The sequence below is a fragment of the Quercus lobata genome, chromosome 5, assembly GCF_001633185.2.
Source record: "Quercus lobata isolate SW786 chromosome 5, ValleyOak3.0 Primary Assembly, whole genome shotgun sequence".
Classification (NCBI taxonomy): Eukaryota; Viridiplantae; Streptophyta; class Magnoliopsida; order Fagales; family Fagaceae; genus Quercus; species Quercus lobata.
The window spans coordinates 61,945,566-61,964,638 of NC_044908.1; the positions used below are offsets into that span (position 1 = coordinate 61,945,566).

Below are 19,073 nucleotides of genomic sequence, written 5' to 3' on the forward strand. Positions count from 1 at the left end.
AGCCCTCCATTTTGTAGATAAAAGAACAAAGTTGGTTAGAACAATCTAATCCGAGTTCCTGACCCGTGATCCAGCCACACACGCTTTCTCCTTTGTATTTGATTAATCAAAAACCTCAATTATTTCTAGCTAAAAGTCTAGAAACTAGTAGTTTGGCATTCACAACAAACCACAGAAACAGTCTAAAAGTCTGTTTGGATATTGCTTATTGCTAATAACTGAAAACTGAAATTTGAAAACACTGTAGCGAAAAATTTTTAAATGTGTGAATAGCATCGTAAAACCTAGTTTTAAAGTTTTTTTTTTTAATTCCGTATTTGCGGATCCTGTAAACAGTGCACAAGATCCACCATTTTTCAGCAGAACGTAGAAACACACGTTCAACGTGCATTCCAAATGCACTCTAAGTGAAATAATTCGCAAAATTATTCATATGCACTCAATATACAATGTAATTTCTTACATAACACATTAGTTTTTGTATAATAGAAAAATGTGTAGAATGTGTATAATTTTGCTTAAAAATGATCTATATCAGTTTGTGTATAATTGTGTAAATTTACAGGTTTGTTATAGTAATTGTGTAAATTTACATTGACACTATTCATTTTGTATTTAATTTTTTATTATTTCTTTACGTATCTCAAGGATGAAAGAAGAGAGTGGATTGTGGTTGTTGTGTGTGAAGAAAGAGAAATATTTTAAAAAATTAATATTTAATGAAATATTTTGTAAAATAGATAATATGATGTGTGGCGTTTTGAAAAAAGAGTATATAAAAAAAAAAAAAAAAGTAGGTTTTTATGCTAAAATAGATATAAATTATTACACAAACTGATGTGAATGCTTAAAGAGATATAGTACACAAAATGTATGAAATTGTCTATGCTAAAATAGATACAAATTTTTACATGAACTGATGCGAATGCTTAGAGAGTTATAGTACACAAAATGTATAAAATAATTTCTAGAAAATTAGAAATTGAGTGAAAACATAATTTAAATTGAGGATGTTTGGATTCCGGGTACAAATATGGGGACGGTGATTCAATTTCATATGATTTCTTGTAATGGTGTGAGGGAGAAAGTATCTATACCAAACTTAGAATCCAATAGTTGGATGACACGTGTGAAAAGATTGGAAGATCATAACTATAAGTCCATGGAAATAACCACCGCACACCCTTAGTGCTATAATCACTCTACATGTATAAGTGCTTGTGGGGTGTTAGAGGCAAGAGTTGGGGTTCAAGTTTTCAAGAGAGAGCTTCACACACATATACACTTAGATTAGATTAAAGTATAATTTCTATATTGTATTAAAAAAAAGGGTCTATGACAATACATTCAAAAACACTCTTGCCCTAAAAAATTTCAAATCCTGTCCCTATCCAATCATGTTTCTAATACTTTTGCTCAAAAAATTTCAAATACCACAACATCCATTTTTCTATAACATGCCTCACGTACTTTTTTTTTTTTTTTTTTTACATGCCTCACGTACTTGAGCATATCTTCCGCAGTCTTTCAAATGGTTGAATAAAAATATTTTGTGGACTCTTCAACATTTGATTAAGAAACCTAACATGATTTCATTTTCATGAGTCAAAATGTAACGTATTTTGTGGAATTTCATATGAGATTGAAGAGCCACGTTCCAAAAATTTTGTTGAATTTAAGAGAAATTTTGTGAGGGAAATTTTGTGTAATTTATTATGTAGGATGTAGTTGGTGAGGATGTGAGGGACATTTTGTGAATTTTTTATTTATTTATTTTTATTTTTATTTTAATGTTTGTTGTTCGATCTCTGCATTTTTCATTGAGTTATATATATATATTTTTTAAAGATAGATAAAATGACAATTTATTTAATATTTAAAACCCACCAGTAGTTCTATTTAAGGAGCACATTCCAGTAAATAAGAGAAACTTCGTAAAGGACATTTGGTGTAATTTCTTATGTAGATGTAGTTGGCGAGGTTATAGGAGACATTTTGTAAGCTTTTTATGTTTGTTGTGATCTCTGCATTCTTCCTGAATTTAATTTTCTTTTTCATAGAAAGATAAAATGGAATTTATTTAGTAATTAAAGCCCACTAATAGTTCTATTTGAGGAGCATATCTGTTTGTTTCGACAATAATGTTTTTTTTAGAAAATGAGTTATTTTCCAAAAAATATTTTCTATAAAATTATCTTATTTTTCTATGTTTGGTAGCAACTTTAATGACCCGTTTCGATGGAGAGGGGGAGTGAAGGGAAGTATAATAGAATTGGTTGAAAATAGGCTAATTTTTGGTAAAATCTAGTGTCCATATGGCAAAGATTATTTTTGTCAACTTATTTTACTATTTAGCTTATTTTTGCTACGATTCATGGGTCCCACGACATTTTTTGGTACTATTTATGGGTCTCACTGTACTATTTCAGCTAATTTTTACTTTTATCTATAGTACTTTTAGCAAAAAGTTTTCAATTTTAGTAAAATAAGTGGATTTCAAACAAATCCTATTCTACTCTACTCTCCCTCCCTCCCTCCTCAATTCAAACGGACCATAAATGAGTTGAAAAATAATTTCCTAACTTTCCTTATTTAGTTTGTTATGAGATAGAATTGTTTTTCAAAAAAAAAAAAAAAGGCAATATCTTTGGTAAACCTTGTGTAAAAATAGTTTTCTGTGTTTTCAATGTTTAGTAGTAAAAAAAAAAAAAAAAAAAAAAGTGAATTAAAGGAAAACTATCTTTGGTCAATGTAGAAAGTATGACTTATTTTTGATTTATTTTTAGAGATTGTTTTCTACTAAAATTTTTTTGGAAAACAACTCTATCTCATAGTAAGGTAAATGAGGGAAGTTAGAAGGGTTTTTTTTTTTTTTTTTTTGGCCAAACATCGGAAAATGAAATAGTTTTATAGAACATACTTTTTGGAAAATGGCTAATTTTCTAGAAAATATCATCATTGAAACAAACAGAGTGTAGTGGAAAACAATCTCTAAAAATAAGCCATACTCTTTTTGTTGACCAAAAATAGTTTTCCTTTAACTCATTTTTTCTAATGTTACAAAAACTGGAAATATACAGAAAACTATTTTTACAAAACGTTTTCCATCGAAACAAACAAAGAGAAATTTCATAAGGGATGTTTCGTGTAATTTCTTGGGAAGAAATTTGGCATTTAACATGATTTTTGAATCATTTTTGTTTGTAAGCATGTTTTTGAAACTATTTTGTAAACTAGCATCTTGGGTTTATGAGACTCGAGTTCCGAGACAAAATCGAACATTTGAGACTCGAGTAGATCTAAAGGAGAAGAAGAAAAAGAAGATCTAGAACAGGGACTTGAAGAAGATCCGAAGAAGAAGTTAGAAAATCTGAAGAACGTAGGAACATTTGCAACTTCAAGTGTTAGAGACTTGAGTTCCACATTAAACTCAAGTTTCGAAACCTTGTGATACTAGTTTGCTAAATAGATTTTCAAACTCTACAACTAACTAAAATTTTTTTTTAAATAATGCTAAATGCCAAAATAGGCCGTAGTTGGCGAGGTTGTGTGGGGGACATTTTGTGAATTTTTAATGTTTGTTGTTTTCTACATTCTTCATTGAATGGTATTTCTTTAGAGAAATATTAAATGAGAATTTATTTAGTAATTAAAAGTTAAAACACCCACTAATAGCTCTATTTGAGGAGCACATTCTAGTACTATAATACCATGTCCCCTTTTATCATTTACATTTTTATCTATATATATATAATTGTAAAAGGTTGGTATTGCCAATATTCTAGTCCGCATGATGATTGATTCCTTTTCACATTTATTCATAAGTCCGTTGATCAATTAGCCCCTTTGTAGGCATGAAGCAGAACACAATGATAAATGAAAAAAATTACAGATTTTTTAAAATAAAAATTTGGGTTAATTTTTCCTCAAAGTTTAAATTATTATGCTGCATCAATCTATGATCAGAATGAGGTTTAACCAGTCACCCAAAAATGTGGTGTATGGATGGTTCCATCCCATTTTTTGTTTGGCAACAAGTGGAAGAGTTTATTCCCAGAGGCAATCAGATTGAAATGGCGGTTTGAGAATTAAACATTTTGAAAACCTCTTAATCAGGAATAGGAAGAATCTCCACTAATCAAGAGACACATATTTGAGGAAGAGCTTAATTAATGCTGAATTAGTTTTAATTGTAAGGAAAATAAATGAGAGTACGGTTTGGTGGAGTAAATGGGAAAAATTAATTGAGGGAGAAGAGATTGAATTGGAAAAGTTTGAAGTGAATGGGGATTTTTTTTTTGGTTAACGGAAGCCGGAAGCTGATAGGAAATGGCAAATTGAAAGAAGAGTAAAACATTGATTGCAAAAGGAAAGGATAAAAAAAGAAAAAGAAATGGAAAAAAAAGAAAGAAATGTGTGGATCTGATGTGGCATCTTGAGAGAAAAGCAGAATTAATTGTAGATTTTTCAGCTTTTAGATTTATATATATAGATAGATTTGTTGCCACCAAGACCATGATAAAAAGCTTCATGAAAGCAACACACACAGATTGCTTCAGAAATGAAAAATTCAATGCCATGATCTAAGAAAAAAGAGAAAGAAAGAAACAGCTAACTTTTGGTCAAAGTGGAGATGAGATTTTTCATTTGGTCTAGGTCTGATAATTACTTTTTTGACCATATGCAAATGTCCAATTCAATCATACTTTAGGTTCGGAGTTAAGGTATGAGCTTAAGAAGATGTTCAGTGACAAAATCCACATAATTTAATTGATTGGCCTCCACTTGAACTACCTAGCCATTTTCTAACAAGGAGTCTCCTGGTAAGACTTGCTTCCTTCTTAAGCATGCAACAAATTCAAATGATGTTAGTCATTTGAGAGAGTGGATTACCTAATTATAGGAAACATAGCATAAATCATGGCAAATTAGAAGAAAGCGGAAAACATACCATAGATCCACACCACATATGAGCATATTTGTTGAAAGAAAGTAGGGAAAATTACACTTTACCACCCTAAACTATCCACTAGATTACACTTTGCACCCTAAACTATTTGACTGCACACTTTGCACCCTAAACTATCATACTTATCACGCTTTGCACCCCGGTGTTATTTTTCTATTATATTTAACAGAATCTTGTTGCATGTGACAAGCACATGCTTCTTACTTAAGTGAAACAAAATTAAAAGACTAAAATACCCTTCTCAAGATTAATTAAAACAAAACCTAATTTTTTTTCTTATTCGTTTGGTTTGCCGCTGCTTCATTTGCACTCTCCCTCTCTCTAAAAGAACACAAAATCTCAGAGTTTCTTCCTTGGCCATTGACAAAGTTTAAATCTTCTATTACAAGTTAGCAAAATCAAAATGCATTCAGTTTATGAGATTATTGTTCTAAAATTTCAATTTCGCTTCCTAACTACCTCTTTAAATCGGTGATTTATTTTATGTGTGATGTTGTTTTGGGTTTGGATTGATATATATATGGTTTTGTGTTAAGTTTCATATGATTGAGCATCTGTCTAAGCGGATTTGTGGATGGGTGTGTGCGTGTGGTTTTTTACTATTTGGTAGCTTTTTGAATTTTTTTAATTATGGATGGGTGTGTGCGTGTGGGTTTTTGTTTTTTTTTTTTTTTACACTGTTATAGAATATTATTATGTGTTTGTATTGACTTAGGTGGTGTCTTCAATTGGTCCCCACATTGTATAGAATAATTTTTGTCCCACTCGTAATATTGAAACCATGTTTTTGACTAGAATATTTTAATGCAGAAAAAAATACAGCCAAAACATGGAAGAATGTGATTTAATATTTGAGATTCACCACGGGGGAAGGTTCAAGAATTTGAATGGGTTAATTTATGTTGGTGGTGACATAACAATTCATGGTGAGGGATATGATAGGGACTGTATGTCCTTTATTGAGGTTGAGAGTATTTTGAAGTCATATGGATATAAAAGGGGGGATTTAGTTTATTACAAACAAGTTGGCATGAATTTGGATGAAGGGCTTGTGCAGATAAAAACAGATCCAGATGTGTTGAAGATGGTTGACTGTCATAAAGGTGTAGAAAATGTGGTATTGTACACTGTTAGTCAAGAGATTGACAGTGATTGCATACCATTTACTCATAACCTACCTGAAAGTGATATTATTGGTGGTAGCAAAAGGAAGGGAAAAGAGAAGTGTGTTGCTAATGCTACTGGTTTTAATAGACCAAAATTGCAAATTAAGGGTGGGAAAAATAAGTCTACTGGTAGCAATAGGAAGGGGAAGGAGAAGGTGTGTGATGATGTTGTCCCCCTAGGGTATGATGCCGATGGTAACCTTGATGTGGATTGGCATGAAAATATAGCTGAAGATGAATATGAAAGCTTGAATGAGAGTGAAGAAGAGGAGTTTGATGTAGAAAACAGTAGAGCTTATAAAGATCGTTTTTGGAGTGAGGTACTAAGTGGTGATGAAGACATATTTGAGCCAATTGGGAAGGAAAATGACCCCAAGAAGGAATTGTATTTGACACATGGAGAGCAAATGGGTAAGGATTGCGGTTCTGATATTGGCAAAAGTGATGAGCTGATTTCTCCTAAGCCCACATCTGAAGAGGATAACTGTAACACCAACAAAAATCTTGAATTTAATGAAATTGATATGGCCTGTCCAGAACTTGTGAAAGGTTTGAAGTTTGGTGACGTTGCCACTTTTAGAGAAGCTGTTAGAGAGGCCAACTTGATTAAAGGCAAAGATTTACGTTTTGTGAAGAACAATAAAGACAAGGTGATTGTGAGATGTAAAGCTGAGGGATGCAAATATAGGGTTTATGGTTCTCAAGTAACAGATGAAATGACCTTCCAAATTAAGACATTGAACCCCACTCACACTTGCACTAGGGCATACAAAAATTCAGCATGTACATCAAGGTGGATTTCTAAGAGGTATATGCAGAAGTTTAGATATGATTTAAACTGCCCTACTGCTGGATTGCAGAAAGAGATCAAGGATAAGTTTCATGTTGATGTGGGTAGGATGCAGGTGTATAGAGCAAGGAAAAGTGCTGAAAAATTAATTGATGGTGATGATAATGAACAATATAATAGAATTTGGGACTATTGTGAGACATTAAAGGCTACAAATGTGGGTACCACTACATTGATGTTGGTGGATAGGCCTACTCTTGATGTGGCAGGTACATTTCAAAGGTTATACATTTGTCTCCAAGCTACAAAGGAAGGGTTCAAGGCTGGATGTAGACCCTTAATTGGGCTAGATGGATGTTTCTTGAAGGGCAACCAAAAAGGACAAATCTTAAGTGCTGTGGGAAGAGATGCGAATGATAACATGTACCCCATTGCTATGGCTGTTGTAGAAACTGAGAGCAAGGACAGTTGGTCTTGGTTCCTTGATTGCTTATTGAAGGATCTTGGCCTAGTTGAACAACATGGATGGGCATTTATTTCAGATAGACAAAAGGTATGGGCAATTTTCATTATTTTCATTTATTAAATTTGACCTTTATATATTTTATTATTTTTATTAAAGTATTTGTCTTTTGTATGTAGGGCTTGATCCAAAGCTTTGACGTGGTGTGTCCTATGGCAGATCATAGGTCATGTGTGAGGCATTTGTATGCCAATTATAGAGATAAAGGCCACAAAGGGAAAGCACTTAAGGACAAGTTGTGGGCTGCAGCTACAGCATATACAGAGCATGAGTTTCTTGAACAAATGGGTGAGCTTAAGAAATTGTGCCCAAAAGCTTATGAGTATTTGGATAATGTAGATCCATCCATGTGGTCTAGGTCATATTTCACAGACCATTCAAAGAGTGACCTGCTTGTGAATAATCTATCAGAGAGTTTCAACTCATACATTTTAGATGCTAGGGACAAGCCTATAGTAACCATGATTGAAAAGATTAGGAGAAAGCTGATGAGGAGGTTCCAATTGAAGAGGGAAGGGATGTCTAAATTGACAGGGAAAATATGTCCCAAAATTCAAGCGAAGTTGGACAATGAAGGTTTGAAGTCTTCTGATTGTGTGTCAATATATGCTGGAAATGGTTTATTTGAGGTTGAGTGCAAACATCAAAGGTTTGTTGTGAATTTGAGCAAGAGGACATGTGGTTGTAGGAAGTGGGATCTTACTGGCATCCCATGTCAACATGCCATATCTGCCATACTATTTGATGGAAGTGTACCTGAAGATTATGTGCATCCTTATTACACAATTGAGACATACATGAAGGCATATGAACCAATAATTTACCCTGTGGCTAGCATGGAACAGTGGAGAAGGACATCAATAGATCCTTTGGAACCACCCAAGGATAAGATACAACGTGGTAGACCCAAGATAAAGAGAAAGAGGCATCCTTTAGAACCCAAAAACCCATATAAGCTAAGCAAGGCTGGTACAATCATCAAGTGCTCTGAGTGTAAGAAGGTGGGACATAATAGCAGAACATGTCCATCCAAAAAAGACAAGGTTAGTTTTGTGTGCTCTATGTTATGTTTTCCATCGTTAATTCTTGATATTTATATATTTTTTGTGTGTTATAATGTAGGGTACAATGTCTACCAATGCTAAGAAGACACCTACAACAAACAAGAAGCAAGCAGCTGGAGGTGCAAGGGCTACTGCTGCAAGTGCTGTAGATTCAAGGGCTAAAGGTATAAAGACTATTGCTGTAAGTGCTTTAAATTCAAGGGCTGGAGGTTCAAAGGCTGTTGTTGCAAGTTCCACCGGTGTAAGAACTTCAACGGCACCATTAACAATATATGGTGGTGGTGCTAATAGTGAGCGTGTGGTGGTGCCAACTTTGGAAAAAGCCATTCAAAGGATGCAGGCTAAGAAGAAGAAAAACCTTGGGTTTGAGCAAATATAATTAGTTTGTGTTGGGTTGTGCAAACTTTTTGTATTAGGCATTAACAACATGTAATCCTTACATTTGGGTTTTTTTTTTTTTGTCATTGTTAATTTGTGAACAATGATTTTTACTAGGCATTAACAATTTTATGTTCTACGTAATCCATACATTTGGATTATTTTTTGTGTCATTGTCGTATGTGAACAATGAGTAAAGCTGTTTCCTCAAAAAAAAAGAATAAAGCTATTAATGTCAAAGCAATTTATTTTGTGTCATCATCATGTGGAACTCAAAGCACTTTATCATGGTGGTTTAGTACCAGGTACCCTGTGAGTTCAAAAATATTTTGCTTTCCAGCAATGATTTGCATGTTGTTTGTACACTTATTAAGGCCATGGTATTGTATCATACAATTTAGCAATTTGTGACAGGTGGTAAATTCTCAGATATTTGCAGATATTTGATTTGCAATTTGTGGAATTCAAAGCATTTCTGCGTTGTGATCAGATATTACATTTTATTTTATTATTATTATGTTTTTTTATATTATTTATTTGGTGGTGGTGGCCCTTGTGGGGGAGACTTATGCTAAAGCAGGTACGAGGACTTTGTGTTTGGGACTTTGTGTTTCTCAAAATCAGTCAAGAAGAGAACGATAAAAAGAATGATAAAAAGAAAAAAAAAATCAGTCAAGAATTACATCCGTGAATTTGAGACTTTGTGTTTCTCAAAATCACATCCGTGCATTTTGATTTTGCTAACCTTTAATAGAAGATTTGAACTTTGTCAATGGCCAAGGAAGATACAAGAGAAACTCTAAAGCTGCATGAAGCTGCGTTTTTTTTTTTTTTTTAGAAACAGTGCAAATGAAGAGGATGGCCCCACGTGAGATAGAGGGAGATGTGGAAAAATTTAGGTTTTGTTAATCTTGAGAAGGGTATTTTAGTCTTTTAATTTTGTTTCACCTAAGTAAGAAGCATGTGCTTGTCACATGCAACAAGATTCTGTTAAATATAACAGAAAAATAACACCGGGGTGCAAAGCGTGATAAGTGTGATAGTTTAGGGTGCAAAGTGTGCAGTCAGATAGTTTAGGGTGCAAAGTGTAATCTAGTGGATAGTTTAGGGTGGTAAAGTGTAATTTCCCCAAGAAAGTAAGTATAAATGAGTCCAAATCTTCTGTCTCACTTTTCCTGCTCCACTCTATACTCCACCAATAATAAACATGCCACGTGTTCACCTAATTAATTAAATACTATCATTATTGACTTATTAATACTACCTTTATTAATTAATAGTAGTATTTAATTAATTAGGTGAACACGTGGCATGTTTTTATTGGTGGAGTATAGAGTGGAGCAGGAAAAGTGGGACAGAAAATTTGGACTCAGTATAAATCAGAGTTTTGTTTTTGGAGAGGTAACTATTTAAGTATAGAATAAAGTAGAGTAAGCATTGCTTTTTTTTTTTTTTTTTTCTTCGAGGAAGTAGTAAGCATTGCTTTAAGATGCGATTGTACCCTGAGGCACAAACCCAATTTTTAATTCACTGTGACCTTTTTCTTTACACATACTTCACTATGATTTCAATAAAAAGTAATCCTAATTTAAAAATAAAAAAGGGGGGGTAAAAGGAAAATAGACGCAAGAAAAAAAAAAAAACACTAAAATAGAATGTTAAATTTAAAAAGGGAAAATCTTACCAGGCTAAGAATTTATACACTATCCCTAATCATATCAAATATACCTCAGTTCATAATACATCCCTTTATTAGAAAAAAATGTCTCAATAAAAAGAGAAATCATTGGCTACCTTTTTTAAAAATTGACACAAATATTATAAAATGTTTTTCAACGTATAACTATGTAACTATAAGTAGCAACTTTCACAATTCCAGAAATACTTATAGATGGGATAAATGTAAATAATTATTTATTTCCTTCATATGCTTGAAGAAATAAGTTTATGTTTATGTACAAGTTTAAAATTTTAATATACAAAGATACAATACAAACACATTTTATAATCTAATATACTTTTATAATTTTATTATTACCACTTAGAACAAAAACTATACGTTATAAACCATTTAATTAAAAAGAAAGCTCATATTTGACCTCTCGTGTGAAGCTGAACAACAGCAACATCAAACGTGGTATTAACGGCCATATAATGCTAAGCATGATCTTCCTCCAGTTGGTCTAAAGAAACCATTCATGGGATTAAATTCCTTTTTACTAAATTACATTAAAAAGAAAAAATGAAAAAAAGAGGAGAGAGTGAGAGAATATATGGGAAATATTACTAAACTTATAATGGTTGATACCACTGCCGAGCGTAGTAAGTGAAGCCGATATTAGTGTCAAGAAAATAATGGTAGGCGACATCTTGTAGATCAGGAGGGGCGAGCAAAGCGTGCTCAGACAGAGTCCTATTCCCACTAAATATGAATCTATATTTAATTGCATGTTGTTTTTTTATTATTATATTGTTGATCGATTAATTACCAATTAGGTGGGAGATGGAAAGTTCTTTCTTGAAAATAAATAGTAAGTAGCTTGTACGATGTATAAATAATGTTGTCTTTTATGAAATATAGTTTCGTAGAATGTTGTAAATATATTATAGCATAATTGTAATGGTACTAAGCCAAAAAAACTGACACTATGAGATTGATTTGAGAAGATAACTTTAGTATTTGTGAACATAAACAAAAACGTTGTGGCTCTATATAAATTAAGACACAATCTTTTGTATCAATTTGCATTCAATTATTTGTCAAAATTAATTTGTTTAACATAAATATATTTATAAACATACACATTTATTTTAAACATATATATATATATATATATATATATTTTTTAATTCATCCGATGTGTGCATTTTTTTGTACTATTATATACATATAAAAGAGATAATTGAGATCGTTTAGGTTATAAACATAATTTTAGCAACATTTTTTTAAAAAGAAATCTAACAACAAGGTTATAATAAGAGGAAAACATAATTAAAGGTGATATAAGTATAATTTTTTTTTAAAGTCCAACTCGCAAATAAACAAGTTCAAAGAAATGTGAAGGAAAAATAAGGGGATAAGAGTAAGACATATTCCTCCTTCAAGATCTTCACCCTAGTCAGCTGTGGCCCATACAAAAGTGTAAGGTAGGAGTGAGTCTAAATATTGTCTGTTAGCCTTGAGTTTGATTATTTGATATAAGAATGACTCTTCTAATAATGGTGTTTGGTGTGTGGTCAACCTAAGTCTTTAAGACACTTAATTACCTAAATTGTATTAGTGGAGCCAACCTAGCAATTAAAGACAACCTTTAAAATAAAATAATAAATACTACTAATAATAGATATGTTCAATTAAAAAAGAAGAAGGAAATTTTTTTTTGGAGAGAGTTTTAACCTATGACATTCACTCCTAATGATAGCTCTTTATCATCAGACCAAAACACCAATTAGTTTTTGGTATAGACGGGGAATTAAACCCCAGATCTCTTATACATCCATTAGAGACTTTACCAGTTGAGCTCAGTTGAGCTAACTGGAACCTACAAGAAGAAATTCAATCATCTTTAACATTAATCAAGTTCCCACCTAATATAAACAAATTGCACGTAATAATTTATTTAAATTTTCTCATTTTGTTAATTTTTTGGGTTCATTTTTAATCAATTTCAGTAAATTTCAAGAATAGTATAACTTTTTTTTTTTCAACAAAAGCCCTTTGTAATGCTTACCTTAATGACTGATACCAACAGCTTTCTCATTACTCTTCTTTTTGGGATTGAGTTCATAATTTTTTAGTGAATTACACAATGATAAACATGATCTAATGCTACACATCACTGCCTTTGTCGGTGATTAACCAAATGTGTAGCATTAGATCATGTTAAAAAATATGATTAAAATATGAGTGTGCGAGGCCACATATTAATAAGAGTAATTTAACAAACAACTTTTAACATAAACTTGTATTTTAAACATATTTTTTAATTTCATCACATATGTCATTTTTTCGTTGTAATATGTTACACAAATAAATTAAAAAAAAAAGGAGACTTTTTATGCTGTAACCAAAATTTCAGCAACAAAAATATTTTTTAAAATTTAACATGTAAAAAAAAGGTTGTAAGAGGAAAACATAATAAAAGGGGATAAAAGTATAAATAGGCTTTATTTTTATATTTTTAAATCCAACTTGTAAATAAACAAATTCATAGAAATGCAATGGAAAATGAAGGGGATGAGAGTATAAGAAAGGCATACATTGCCAATATCAAAGCTCTAAACCATTGTAATAGATCTTCAATATGAGCAAATCTGTAGCGGCGGTTTTAAAACCATCGTAATAGGTCATTTAAAATACCAAAAAAAAAAAAAAATTAAAATACTAATTTCAAACCTATAGCAACAGTTTTAAAACATTATAATAGCTCAACCTATTGTGGTAGTTTCTTAAAGTGCCATATAGAGTATCTATAGTAGCGGTTTAAAAAGTGCTGGCCTTAAACTGCCGTAATAGGTCAACCTATTGTGGCAGTTTCTAAAAGCACTATTTAAGGTCTCCTATAGTGGCAGTTTTCAAAACTGCTAGGAAAAAAACATAGTTGTAGAAGCAGTTTTTTGTAGTGGGAGTGGAAAATAAAACCAAGATCTACTTCGAATATGCATGAACACATGCACTTTTGAATTTGGGTTAATTATAGATTACCCACCTATGGTTAGGCCCAATCTTAAGTTGCCTACCCGAGGTTCAAAAGTTGGCATTTTACCACTTGATTGGGTCTGGGTTGTAGAATCGGGTCTAGGTTGTGGGTGGGTTCTGGCAGCCTTAGGTAGTTTTGCTTAGTCTAGGTGTGAGTTGATTGGGGTGCTTTTGGGTTGTGTGTGTGGGTTGATTGATTTGGTGGTTGGTTGCAATGGTTTTTTGTGGGTTATGTCGTGGGCCATGGATTGCATCGTGTGTTGAGGCCGTGGATTACTGGGTGTTGAGGCCATGGATTGCGTCTACGCTCGCCTCCGCTTCTTGATCTCTCTCTAGTGAAATCTTTCTTTGGTGGATGTGGGTTGATTGATTTGATGGTTGGTTGTGGGTTTGTTGTGGGTTGTGAGGGTGGTGACATTGAGTGGGTGGTGTCTAGTGGTGGCCATAAGGGGTGGGTTGGTTGTTTTTGCTTGCATAAGAGAGACACACACAGAGAAAGAGAGAGAAAGATATGCCGCATGGAGAATAAAAATGAATTATAATAAATAAATTATATTTTAATGAAGTGGTAAAAAGAAAAAAAAAAATCTTTGATGTTGGGTGTATTATAAAATGGAGTGTTAAAATTGATAAAAGTAGTGTTTTGAGATGATAAAAGCTATATTTTTTGACATATTTGATATGAATGCTCTTAAACAACTATAACCCACCTCTAGCTTCACCATTAGAAAAAAAAAAAAAAAATTTAATTTGAAAACATAACATAAAATGAATCAAACACTATCCACCTCAAAACTTTTTCTTGAAAGCGTCTGTCTTCAAGATTTTCATTGTAATGAGCTGGTGTATCTATATAGTTACAAAGTTTGAATCTTGTTGGCACAACCACCTAGTAAGATAAGGTGTTTTGGGAGTTGGGGTTTTGGAGGATTTGGGATTGTGGACATTGTTATAATTTTTGTCCGAAGCTTCCTCTAAGAGTATCAACATCAGTTGTTGCAAAACTATGCCATTTTAACTACATCAAAAACCTACTTTATTAATTTATCACACCATTTTACAATACACCCTGCATCACATGTTCAATTCTTCAATTCAATACATCAAAATAATATATACTACATATTAAAATAATATATAAAACATATATAATACAAAACACAAGCAACAGTCATCACCCACTGCCACAACCAGTGGCCACCAACCAATAGCCTCTACCACAACCACCACACATTTTCACTGCCCTTCAAAGAACTATCATCAAACAGATTTTTAGCTCCAATTCCGAGCACCCCAGTAGCCCAACAAGGACAATTCAACAACCTGTGCTTGTATAGGCAAATTCTAGTTCTCTGAGAAGCCACCAAAGATGAGTACCATCTACAAATAGCACCACCATTAATTGTAATATCCTATTTAAATTGTTTTTTATTTAACTTGAACACAAAAGAGATAGAGAAGACTTACCTTGAGCTGGCGAAGACAGAGAGAGATCTAGCGTCATGGGTTTTGCTTGGCAAGATGGAGGCTTGGCAGATGGGTGGCGGGGCAAGGTGGAGGCGCAACAAGGTGGCTGACCCTATGAGATTTCCGGCTTGATGGGTGGAGGCGTGGTGCACAAGACAGATCTAAGAGTGTGAGTGAGAGAGGAAGAGAATGAGAGGTTGAGTGAGAGAGACGCAAGAGACAAATTTGAGATGAAAAGTGTGTGAGAGGAAAGAGAAAAGGAATAATTTTTTTTTTTTTTAGCATTTGTGTCCATACCGTTCCAAATTTGAAATGGTATTGTTCACTCATGCCAAACTTTTTAGCATTTAGAACATTTTATGTGAGAGGTTTTTTGGTATTTGATATGCCAAATGTCAAATATTTGGCATTTAGTAGTTGGCACACCTGATGCTAATGCTCTAACCACACTATTTTATCATCTACAAATATAGCGAAATGAGTTAGCCTATGAGCATGCCTATTTGCTTCACGTTTGGAAGGGGGATGAACCCTAATTCTCCTTATAAAGTTAAAGTAATATATTAACATAATCATATCCCAAAAGGTTTTGTTACATTAATGAAAGAATCATTACAAGGATGAGATTAGATTAGATTATTGAATTTCTATGATTTGATTAGTGTATAATAAAAATTTTGTTAATGATGAGCCTATGGAAAATTGTTGTTAGATTAATCATAATTTATTGCATCAACAAATTATGTAAAATGAAAAAGCCTGTGTTTTTTTTTTTTTTTTTTTTTTTTTACTATTTAGCTTATTTTTGTTACTATTTGTGGGTCATATTGCACTTTTTGGTACTATTCATGAGTTTTACTATACTATTTCAACTATCTTTTAATTTTATCTATAGTATTTTTAGCAAAATGTTTTCAGTTTCAGCTAAATAAACTGTTTCTAAATGGACTCTACGTTAAATAATTCGCAAAATTATTCTCTTACACTCAATATACTATGTAATTTCTTACATGAAAGCATGTCTTATATATTAGTAATACACATGAGATTCACATCAGTGTATGTATAATAGAAAAATATATAGAATTTACACAATTTTGCTTAAAAATGATGTGAGATCAATCATAATTTATTGCATCAACAAATTATGTAAAATGGAAAAATAAAATTTTATACCTCTCTAACATTGCTCATAAAAAATTCTTTAACATCTTATCTAGCTGTTGATTATTACTTAGCCTTCCATTTTGTAGCTAAAGAACAAAGTTGGTTAGAACAATCTAATCCGAATTCCTGACTCGTGATCCAGCCATACACGCTTTCTCCTTTGTATTTGTTTAATCAAATCCTCAATTATTTCCAACTAAAAGTCTAGAAACTAGTACTTTGGCATTCACAACGAATGATAGAAACAGATTAAGCGAAATAATTCGCAAAAAATTATTCATATACACTCAATATACCATGTAATTTCTTACATAAAAGCATGTCTTATATATCAGTAATACACATGAGATTCACATTAGTCTATGTATAATAGAAAAATGTGTAGAATTTACACAATTTTGTTTAAAAATGATCTACATCAGTTCGTGTATAATTGTGTAAATTTACAAATTTGCTACAGTAACTATGTAAATTTACACTGACATTATTTGTTTTGTATTTTGTTGTTTATTTTTTCTTTATGTATCTCGAGGATAAAAGAAGAGAGTGGATTGTGATTGTTATGTGTGAAGAAAAAGAAATAATATTAAAAAAAAGTTGATATTTTAATGAAATATAGTGCAAAATAAATAATTTGATGTAAGGTGTTTTGAAAAATATGTAAAACAGAAAAAGTAGGTTCTTATGCTAAAATAGATAGAATTTTTTACATGAACTAATGCGAATGCTTAGAGAGTTATAGACACAAAATGTATGAAATAATTTCTTGAAAATTAGAAATTTAGCGAAAACATAATTTAAATTGAGGAGGTTTGGATTCCGGGTACAAAATGGGGATGGTGATTCAATTTCATATGAATTCTTGTCATGGTGTGAGGGAGAAAGTATATATTCCAAACTTAGAATCCAATAGTTGGATGACACGTGTGAAAAGACTGGAAGATCATTACCATAAGTCTCTGATAATACATTCACAAAACACTTATGCCCTAAAATATTTCAAATGCTGTCCCTATCCAATTATTCATGTTTCTAATACTTCTGCTCAAAAAAATTTCAAAGACCACAACATCCATTTTTCTAACATGCCTCACGTACTTGAGCATATCTTATGTAATCTTTCAAATGGTTGAATAAAAATATTTTGTGGACTCTTCAACATTTGATCAAGAAATTAACCTAACATGATTTCGTTTTCCTGAGTCAAAATGTAACGTATTTTGTGGAATTTCATGTGAGATTGAAGAGCCACGTTCCAAAAATTTTTGTTGAATTTAAGAGAAATTTTGTGTAATTTATTATGTAGGATGTAGTTGGTGAGGATGTGAGGGACATTTTGTGATTTTTTAAATTTTTTTTGTTGTTTGTTGTTCTCTGCATTTTTCATTGTATTTATTTTTTTAAAGATAGATAAATTGACAATTTATTTAATAATTAAAACCCACTAATAGTTCTATTTAAGGAGCACATTCTAGTAAATTAAGAGAAACTTCGTAAAGGACATTTGGTGTAATTTCTTATGTAGATGTAGTTGGTGAGGTTATGGGAGACATTTTGTGAACTTTTTATGTTTGTTGTTCCTGCATTCTTCCTGAGTTGTATTTTCATTTTTATAGAAAGCTAAAATGGAAATTTATTTAGTAATTAAAACCCACAAATAGTTCTATTTGAGGAGCACATCTGTTTGTTTTAGCAATAATGTTTTTTATTTTTATTTTAGAAAATGAGTTATTTTTCAAAAAGTATTTTTTTTTAATAAAATTATCTCATTTTTCTATGTTTTTTATAAAATTAAATAAGTAGAAAAACAATTTCCTAACTTTCCTTATTTAGCTTGTTGTGAGATAGAGTAATTTTTCAAGAAAAAAAAAAAAAAAAAAAAAGGCAATAAAAGGTATCTTTGGTAAACCTTGTGTAAAGATAGTTCCCATATTTTTCAATGTTTGGTAACATATATATATAAAGAGTTAAGTGAAAACTATCTTTGGTCAAAGTAGAAAGTATGACTTATTTTTATAGATTGTTTTCCACTAAATATTCTGGGAAACAATTTTATTTCACAGCAAGCTAAATAAGAAAAGTTAGAAAATTGTTGTTGTGTTTTTTTTTATTTATTTTTTATTTTAACTCATTTAAGCTTATTACCAAACATAGGAAAATGAGATAGTTTTATAGAAAGTGCTTTTTGGAAACTGACTAACACTACAACAAAATGTATTTTCAGTGACGAAAAAATTCGTCACTAAAAGTCCAGTTTTTCGTCACTAAGGACTTTTAGTGACGAAATTAGACTTTTAGTGACGAAACTCATTTCGTCACTGTAGCCCCGTCACTAAAAGTCCTGGTGACGAAAAATTTCGTCACTAAAAGTTTGATTTGATTTAAAAAAAAAAAACTTTTAGTGACGAAAACGTTTTGTCACTAAATGTTTTCCTCACTAAAAATACTATTCAGTGACGAAAATATTTCGTCACTAAAAACACTTTACTAAATCATATTTAGTGACGAATGATTTCGTCACTAAAACTATGTTCGGGTACATATAGTGACGAAAAAATTCGTCACTAAAACTATTTTTAAGAAAATCCAGGCACATATAGTGACGAAAATTTTCATCACTAAAACCATTTCTTACAAAATTTTGCTATATTTAGTGACGAAATTTTCGTCACTAAAACAATTTTTTGTTGCTATATTTGTGACGAAAAAATTCGTCACTAAAACTTATTTTCTGTTTTTATTTTTTTCATGGTTTTGATATTAACCTGTAACTTGTCATTACATTATTAAAACCTCACATTTGAATAACATATTTATTTCAACAACACATTTATAAAAAAAGATCCATAC

At 31.7% G+C, this 19,073-nt stretch overlaps 1 protein-coding gene across 1 annotated transcript; it reads left to right on the forward strand.

Annotated features, from left to right (window-relative positions):
- The first annotated feature begins 7,834 nt into the window (after positions 1–7,834).
- On the forward strand, positions 7,835–8,923 carry LOC115988700. Its single transcript, XM_031112300.1, has 2 exons — positions 7,835–8,491; positions 8,571–8,923. Exons 1-2 carry the CDS (start codon positions 7,910–7,912, stop codon positions 8,889–8,891), a joined length of 903 nt encoding a protein of 300 aa, XP_030968160.1. The 5' UTR covers positions 7,835–7,909; the 3' UTR covers positions 8,892–8,923.
- The last annotated feature ends 10,150 nt before the right edge of the window (positions 8,924–19,073 follow it).

Bases quoted from the DNA above. Each gene is read 5' to 3' on its own strand.
- LOC115988700 (XM_031112300.1), top strand. From the start codon at position 7,910: ATGATTGAAAAGATTAGGAGAAAGCTGATGAGGAGGTTCCAATTGAAG. The intron at 8,492-8,570 runs GTTAGTTTTGTG...GTTATAATGTAG, and splicing joins GTCCATCCAAAAAAGACAAG to GGTACAATGTCTACCAATGC.